The following is an 8,790-nucleotide window of genomic DNA, read 5'->3' on the forward strand; positions in this document are numbered from 1 at the left end:
CATGAGCTCTGCAGAATGAACATGTGCCTGCTGAGGGCTTCACAGTGCGGGACTGTGGAGTTTGGTCTCAAGAAAAGGATGGCAGGTTCCTCACACAGAGGCTGCAGGAGAAGGACCTGAGCCAGAGGGAACAAGTGCTTTCCAATTAAAGTGTATTCATGATGGCCTTCTACCACTGAGTGAGCACCACAAGTGGACGGGAAGACAGGAACCCTGGGTGGCTGGATTGCACAGGAGCCAGGACAGTGCAATCACATGTGCTCTTGGAGTCCAGAGGGGGTGGAACCCGTAGAGAATTCCTGGCAGGGAGAAGTTCATCCGATGTGCTACAGAGATGTGGTGATGAAGGGAAGCCTCTAGGAAGAGAGGGCACTGGTTCCGAGTCTGGGGACCTGATGACCCAAAACCACTGGGAGAGATTCTCAGCTTTGGCAGTTGACACAAAATACCCAAGGCTAGGGCTGCTGCTGGAGCTCCTCTGGTGCCTCTCTTAAGAGAAGATGCTCGCCCTGGCTCAGACTGTGCTGGAAGTGAGAGCCCACACCAATTCCAGAAGGAGAGCCTGGGAGGAGCTGGGAGAGGAATGCAGGTTCCCAGTCATTAATACGCCAAGGTCATTGTCCATATCATCTGGAAATGGAAGGTCAACAAACATATCATCATTGTTAGGGCTGAACCCATCCTCGTTGGGATGGTTGATGACGTTGGGAACACTAGGATGTACAAGATGTGTCTTGAGGGGTGTACAGCTGATAAGACCACAGGTTCAGTGAAGTACTTCGGCCAAAAACAGAGCCTATTATGACAGCGTCTGGCATCACTACAAAGGACCCCTGGGGCTCCATGGGGGGCTCCACATATCCAGCACACATCCTTGAGCTGTTTGCTGATTGTCTGTAGTGAACATTCTCCAAGGAGGATACTCCAATCTTTAGGCTCCCCATGGCCAGGGTGCCCAAGTGTCCCAATCACAACTCTCCAGGGCAGTGATATCATTTGCACAATGCCTATGCACCTTCCCACAGTTTCTGCAGTTCAATCTTGCGTGCAGATACTTTACTCTTCTGTGACCTATTGGGTAAAGCAATATTCACAATGCAAGTCTCTAATAACGCCCCATGGAGGTCAGTGCAGGAAGCCAAGAGCCAGTGCTTTTCATGGGATCGACGATAGCCACAAAGAGCACATTGTACTTCTGGCTGGCCTCACCAAAGTTCTGTCCAAGCTCTTTCTGCTTTGATGTGTCTTTGATTGGGCGCAATATAAAAGGAGGGGAGTAAAGCTGGATTGGGCTGGGCTGCTCAGGGTTCTTGAGAGTCATCTCAATGCTGGCTGCAGGTTCAAATCCTGTGAGGGATTTAATGTGGATCTGTGTGGGCAGATGTCACCTGCACTGGCAGAACACTGAAAATGCCATGGACTTCAAGTATTGACTGCAGAAAACTTGTTCATTCTTCACTGTCTGAAGCATGTACTGGCAAGGCACAATCTGGAGAAAGAAAGAATTTCTCATATGCTCAGGTAAATTATCCAGCATTTCTGTGCAGCAGCACATCAAACTCAAGAGCCAGAAGTTTCTAGAAGTGGAGTCTTCCTCTGCAGTAGGTGAAGGGGTCTACCATGTAAATGACAACAGCAGGAGGGTAGGCTTTGCTGTCTGCATTGTCAGGCTCTGTGGGAGTTCCTAGTCTCTCCCTTTCTGTAGCACTTTCTTGTCCATCCTGCATGGGCTGGGGGGAATTCTGCCCAAGCTCAGTGTCTCCACCACAGCCCAGGTTCCCTTGGGTTCTGTCCGTGGCACTGCCTCCAACACTGGGGTTCTGCCCTCTAACACTACCACTGAGTCCTGAGGAAGAGGTAGTGCTCATCTGGTTAACACCCAGAGCAGAAGCAGATGACGAGACTGGGGGCACAGAGGAACCAGATGTGGAACTGCTTGTTGGGGGGTTTGTAGAACCACCGTGCACTGCCGGCTGGGGGAACTGCTGATCCTGAATTTGAAGCTAAAGGCCTAGCATTCCCAGGTGGGGCTTGTCCCTGTGTTGCTGCTGGTGGGGTCTGGTATTTAGGTAGTATCAACAGGCTGCTGTCCAGCTGCAGAGAGGCTAAATTAGGTGCTAGGTGATGGTGGCAAACTTGTGCATAAAGTCTGAGTCTGGAATGATTGTCATTGTCCTCACTGCTCCAAGGCTGGTTAAACCATCTGTTCACAAGCTCATCTGTCAGCTTCTGTGCCATGGTCTTTCCCACATGCATGATGCCATCACATAGAACTTTGCAGATGAGCTTGTGCTACCCAAGCCTACACATCTTATTTTTTTTTAAAGAGAGAGAAAATTTTAATATTTATTTTTTAGTTTTCGGCGGACACAACATCTTTGTTTGTATGTGCTGCTGAGGATCGAACCTGGGCCGCACGTATGCCAGGCGAGCGCGCTACCGCTTGAGCCACATCCCCAGTCCAACCTACACATCTTATATACAGCACTCAAGTCCCTGAAGAAAGTTTTGGCTCTTTTGAGCAAGGCCTCATTTTCTGGACACAACACAATACAGGCAACATCACGGTGGCCCCCACATGGGTCCAACAACAGCCTTTCCCCAAAGGGCAAGGAGGATGGCGAGATGGTCAGGAGGTCCTTGTCAAAGCCTACTAGCAGGGTAGGGATGGGTGACAGCTCAGGAGGTTCTTGTGAACTGTAGGTTCCACATCCCGCCATCTTGTGGAACTGCTGCCAGGTGAGTGGTCCCTGCCTGTGCCGGATGTTCTCCCAGGTCCTTCCCGTGTGCTTCTTTTGGATGACATCTTGGAGAAAGGGCTGCAGAGACAACAGCATGTGGAGCACATTCTGAGAGGGGAGCATGCTGACATCTAGCACACTGCTGTGAGGCCAAGAGTGCACAGTGACACTTCTCCCCAGAGCTTCATCCACTTTCCCACCAGTGGGATCATCCACTACTGCCGTCCCTGCTCTAGTGCATTAAAGCACTCTGTCCAGTAATCATTGTGTCTGCCTGTACCCAGCCACAACTCCTGCTGATACAGGGAAGAGTTTGGCGACTGTTAGAGGAAATACAGTCCAGGAAATTCAGAGAAGCAAAAGGTTGTGTATGCCGATTCTGGAGAAGAAGGCGGCTTCTGGGTGTCTCCTGGGATTTTCTGGCTCCCTCCATCTGAGGAAGAAACTTGGTCTGACACATCATTAAGCACCTCTCTGCAGCCTGACCAATATCAGAATTCTTCCCCCAAATACTCAACTCATCTTCAAGGAAGCCCTGAATTGTAGCCAAGTTGCGGTTCATAATCGCATTAAACCCATAGGTGCAGAAGTACTGGTCCTCACTGGAAGAATTGGGGATGTAGAGGCCAACATCTGCCTCTTTGATGTTCATGTTGCAGGCACAGATGCAACAACTGTCAAAGTTTCTGTCTTTAAAGATATTCATCACAGAATCTGAGAGAATCAGGTTACATAAAGATTGGGCCTCAGGGATTGGCTGCCTGGTGGCAGGCTCCACAGAGTTAAGGCCCGTGTGGTAGAGGGGGTAGAGGCTGGTGACCCCGATCAGTGCTGTACTATTTACAGACTCTTGACCACTGGCAGCCCCCAACTCTGGGAGTTCTTGGGGTTCTGGGGTTTGTGGTGTGGGGACAGAAAATCGAGGGGTCGCTGGAGATGGGAGGACTCCTGCCCCACTTTGTTGGCTCGGGAAGTGCTGCTCAGCGTCTTCATCTGCGGTGGTTTTCAGATAATCTGGATCTTCTAGGCTCCCAACACTAAGCCCATGATTGTAGCCATCCCTAACGAAAGTGGCTGCAGTTGTTCAACTTTAGGAGGAATTGCCCACGAAGGCCAAAACAGACAGGCACCAGGTGTCTTCAGAGATAGCAGACAATGGCTCAGCAACGTCTTCAGTGGAGCAAACATGGAAGATCCCACAAGAGGCTGGAAGGGTGGAACTCTGTGCACATATGAAAAGTCCTTTTATTTCCTCTGGTTTGGGACTTCCTAATCCATCTTCTACTTCCATTTTGAATTCTGTGAGGTGTGTTGAAACTATACTGACCATAGGACTCTCCATCATGCCTAATGCTGACACTGTCTCTGAACTGATCCCATCTTTATAATTCATCACAGAAGAAAATGCAGGATGCTGTTCCAAAGATGAAGGGGTGGGGAGCCTCCTTTGCAAGTCTGCAACTGTGGGTGGGTATGGAACAGCAGCTCTTCCATCCTTCCCAAGAGGTTGATCTTCGGTTCCAACCATAGGCGTTTTTGATGAGCGCAGTGCAGGTGATACAGCCCCAAGTTTGTCATCATCAGAATTATCAAAGATGTTATCTAAGTCATGCAGGAAAGGTGCCAAATCTGTCACCTGCATAAGGCTACTGGAACCAGCTCTGCCAGCTGCATTATCCTGCCGGACATCTGTTTTAGTAGCAGAACTGGAAATGGCATTTTTCCCATCAGGCACCAGTGGAATGACCTGGTATAGTGATATCCTTGGTACCAAATCCATACTCTCACATATTTTTTTTTCAGGGAATCCTTACTTGTCCCTTTTTTGCATTTCTTATTTGCTGTGAAGATGTATTTTATGTTGCCATCTTCAAAGGTACATGGGTCATTGACTTCTCCCAAACTGTCTCCAGGTTGCTGTGACAGAGGTCAAGGAAGTGGAGTGACTGCATCTGGGGCTGCTTGTCTTGCCAGATTTTAAACCACTTGTTAGGTTGTGCTAAGAGTCTTTGCAATGCAGTGCTGAGTTCACCTCCATTTTGGCATCACATATCTCACCCTGGAGTTCTCATGGCCTGAACTCAGCATCATCGCTGGCTGGGAGATGAAAACAATGCCACCATTTATCTGATGACTCTGGGTTTGAGAGCTTAATCCCACAATATAAGGCTATCTCGCTGACCTCTGCCATTAGAGGCAGTCTTTGGCCTGTGAGGACACACAGGAATGCCACATCCCATGCACATGGATTTTACTCAGGTTTGCCCCAGGAGGCCAGGGCAGGGAGCAGGGTAGGGCAGCAGGAGCTAAGACCACACTGAAAAGCATGCCTCCAGGTGGCCTGGGCCTTGTCCCCTGCTCCTTCACTGGCCAGAGGTCATGTGTGACCAATTGTCTTGACTATGATTTCACAGGACAGGTTTCAGGTTCCTATTCTGCAAGCTTCACTATGAAGTCTGCAAAATATGATTTCATTGTGCTGTGCACTACCATAACAAAGTCCTTGGGTTGTGAAAAAAATACAATGTACCTGGTCCGGTATTTACTAGGAAAATCTATTATCTGAACATATTTCTTTCTCAAATAGCTGTGCTTTGCTGGAAAGAAACAGACATTCTAGACTGGATTCAGTGAAGCGAACAACAGAATAAAAGCAGAGTAGGAAAACTTTATTGAATTTAAATAACAACAAAATCTTTCTCAAAGGCATTAACCACAGTCCATCTGGGCTCCTGGTAAAACCATAACTGTTGACACCGAGACACACACACACACACACACACACACACCTGCTCCAATTACTGGCTGCCTTTGTACTTAGAAGCAGAAAGTATCAAATCATTTGTTCAGATTGACAGACAGGGAAAGTATGATGCAGAGAGATAAAGGTCACCCATCATTCCACAAAGCCAAAGAAGAGTGGGTCAGCTGTTCTCCAGGCACCCGGTCAGACATGTGGGGGGTGCCCTGGATGGGCATTTGCCTGTCCCACCTGTCCCATTGTAGAAACCAGAAGGGTCACCGCTCAGGTCCTGGCTGTGGGGAAGAAACCTCCTTATTCAACAGATGGGCATCATCAGCCCCAGAATGTGCTGGCATCACCACCAGGCACAGCGGAAGCTATTTAAGTAACAGCCATTGCCTTTACAGTGCTGATGGGGTTTCCATAACAGAAATGCTGCCGCTTTCCTCACAGGATGTCTGCCTGTGTGACTGCAGCCCACAACCTGCCTTGACCCATCAGGGTACCTTGGATGCCAGCACACTCACGGTCGGTGCCCCTGCTTCATGCCCAGGCTACAGAAGGTGGCTGCACCATCATGGAAATCTTGGATGGCAGCTTGAACTTTGTAAGTTCAGAGAGGCCACCGAGAGCCTTGAATGCTCTTCTAAAAGCTCTTCCCAAAGCCTGGCCGGGCAGGAGTCACCGGCTCTGGGTGTTGAGAAGGTAGAATTGTTTTGGGGGTGGGTGTGAAGCTCACCCCTGCCCAGGTGCAGAATGGTGCAGACTTGCTCTGGCTCAGGTCTGGTGCTCGGTCCCCTGAGGACCTGTTCCTGGGACCGGGACTCTCAGTCATGGGCAGCCCGCATGCACGTCCTCCCCTGAGCACAGAGAACAGATCAGGAGTGTGCCCTTGTCTTCTCCTGCCCTGTCCCACTCATTGGGCCCATTGTGGGTTCTGCCATTTAACCACCACAGCTGTGGCCCACATGCCCATGAGCACTACTCCTACAGAGGGCACTGACCGTGGTCACCCCCTGAGGCTGGCCAAGCTCCTGGGCTCTCCTGGCAGTGCCTTCTCTAGGTTGGTTTCCCGTCCCCAGCCAGAGTGGCCCTGGGTCATGATGAGTGGCCTTAGGAGGAGACAGCACTCTCTGCCTGCATCTCCAGGAGGCTTCTAGAGGACATGCCAAGAGGAGAGACTGTGACCAGGCAAGCCGGCCTTGGCCTCCAGAACTGAGAAGCCGAGTCTGAGCAGCCCAGCTGTGGTGCTTCCTCCCTCAGCCCAACTGCGGGGAGCACACTCAGTTCCAGACCATGTTGCCTCTCAGAATTCCCAATTTTAAACCATCTGTGGCCTCCTCCCCTGCCCTGGCACGCTTGCCTCACTCTCCCTTGGCCTGCCAGGCCCAGTTGAGCCCAGGGATCACACTCAGGCCTGGAGCACACTCCTGCCCCATGCAGACTCAGGGGGGCAGAGGCTGTTCTCCACAAGAGATCCCAGAGCGGGAGCTCACTGAGGCATCTGAATAGACAAGATCCCAGGATCCTATCAGGAAGCCCAGAAAGGGGAACTGCCCTGTCACAACCCCAGGCCACATGGCCAGTCAAGAGGACAGCCCACGTCCCTCTCTCCTTCCCCTGGTCTTCTCTGAGTCACCAGCTGCTCTCTGCTGCACTCTGCTGTCTCTGGTCTCTGGGAAAGGGGACCACGTTCCCCTGGTTCTCCTCCCTCTGGGGCAACTGGATCATACATGGTGCCCTCCCTGCAGGTCAGTGGCTTCCACAGCCATTCTGGTGAGGGTAGCTGAGGGCATTAATAATAAATATTAAGAAAAAAATTCATTCTCTCTCTCTCTCTCTCTCTCTCTCTCTCTCAAAACAAAACAAGAAGTAACTGATGCCCTCACTCTGCCTATACCTAACACCTCTCCTCGTCTCAGCAGCTTGCTGAGTGGCATGGCCTACACCCTCATCCTTGAGAAGTCTGAGCCCCTGGTACCAAGTTTTTCTTAGGTGATAGATTTTGTACTCGACATTTTACTGTCAAAATTATATAGTGGTGTACCAAGGAGACTCAGGGGCATAATCAGGATGCAAAATACATTCTTCTCTGACCCTGATTATAAGCAAATTCCTATCTACTTCTCTCTTGATTTTTTCAGTCACACGTACCAGAATGGCTCCTTGTCTTGCCAGCTGGTCTCTTGAAGTGAGACTCCTACAGTGCCATTAGCTTGTTGCTCAGTGGCTCCCTGGCTGCATCCACTGAAGAAGCACTATTGCTTTGCAAATGAAGGTGTCTAATACCACAGAATCCAGACGTGTGAGGAGGAGAAGCCTGAGTGGGTGATAGTTACTAAGGCCAAACTGCTTCCTACCCTTGGTTCCTAGACACATGACGTCTCCCTGCTGAGGACATGTCACCATGTTCAGGCAGCTGACAGAGCATACCTGCATTCTGGAGAAAGATGGTAGTTGAATAGGTGCTATAAGCAGGTCAAGTGATTTTGTCTATTTTTCTAGTTGTGTAGTACCTGTCCTGTGGTCACTGCTTTTTGGTGGAGACCATTACAATAGGTGATAGAAAATCACCAGTCTCCCGTATGTCCATTCTAATATCTCTTTTGGCTATTTGTCCAGTTGTTTAGTGCCTCTCCTGTGGTCACTGCTTTTTGGTAGAGACCATTACAATAGGCAATGGGAAATCATCAAACTCCCCTATGTCTATTCTAATGTCTCCATCCCAAACAATTCTGTGGTCAGTCTTTCTTTTGCCTTGAATAGCTGGCCATGCTTCGCTCTACTGCCCACGGTTTACCATATATCTTAACCTCACCTTCCCCTGAGGAGGTCTTGGTGTGGTGATTGTCCATTAGTAGCTGACACCTGCATATTGAGCCAACACCTTACGAACCAAGCTTGCTTTTTCCCTTCTTCCTCCATTATCAGGTCATGGCCTGCTGTCACAGTGTGGCCTAGTGTGAGCTGAGAGTCACAGCGGTGGTGGGTGACCCCCACGGGTTCCTGCCAGCAGCATCCTCTGGACTCCTTGATTGAGTGGCTTGATGTTTGCCCTCTGGCCTTTCCCAAGCTCAATCTTCGCAGCAATCTTTCCATATTACGATAGAACTGCTTTTACTACAGCCTGAAGTCACTTCCGAGCCCTCTATGTCCCCTACCTACTGAAAGCCTCCTGCTACATGGTGTGCAACAGTGTTTCCAGGTGTGTAACAGGTGGTTTCCAAAACCCAAAGAGACCCAGCAGGCATTGTGCTTCTTCCCCTTATGTGGGAGGGCAACACACCAGGAAGCCAGGGGCTAGAG

The 8,790-nt window shown here is 50.1% G+C and overlaps 1 protein-coding gene across 1 annotated transcript; it reads right to left on the bottom strand.

Moving 5' to 3' along the window:
- Positions 1 to 514: 514 nt before the first annotated feature.
- LOC110599279 (mediator of RNA polymerase II transcription subunit 13-like) lies at positions 515 to 8,339 on the bottom strand. The gene is made up of 3 exons (XM_040283843.1): positions 8,303 to 8,339; positions 3,212 to 3,734; positions 515 to 713 (listed from the first exon to the last, which is right to left on the bottom strand). Exons 1-3 carry the CDS (start codon positions 8,337 to 8,339, stop codon positions 515 to 517), a joined length of 759 nt encoding a protein of 252 aa, XP_040139777.1.
- Between the last annotated feature and the right edge of the window lie 451 nt (positions 8,340 to 8,790).

Source organism: Ictidomys tridecemlineatus, chromosome 4 (genome assembly GCF_052094955.1).
Source record: "Ictidomys tridecemlineatus isolate mIctTri1 chromosome 4, mIctTri1.hap1, whole genome shotgun sequence".
NCBI lineage: Eukaryota > Metazoa > Chordata > Mammalia > Rodentia > Sciuridae > Ictidomys > Ictidomys tridecemlineatus.

Excerpts from the sequence above, each read along its gene's own strand:
- LOC110599279 (XM_040283843.1), bottom strand. The coding sequence starts at position 8,339 with ATGGACAATCACCACACCAAGACCTCCTCAGGGGAAG. Across the intron at positions 3,735-8,302 it reads CAAGACCTCCTCAGGGGAAG|ATGAAGACGCTGAGCAGCAC; the intron begins GTGAGGTTAAGA and ends AAACCACCGCAG. Across the intron at positions 714-3,211 it reads ATTGGTCAGGCTGCAGAGAG|TGTTCCCAACGTCATCAACC; the intron begins GTGCTTAATGAT and ends TGTACATCCTAG.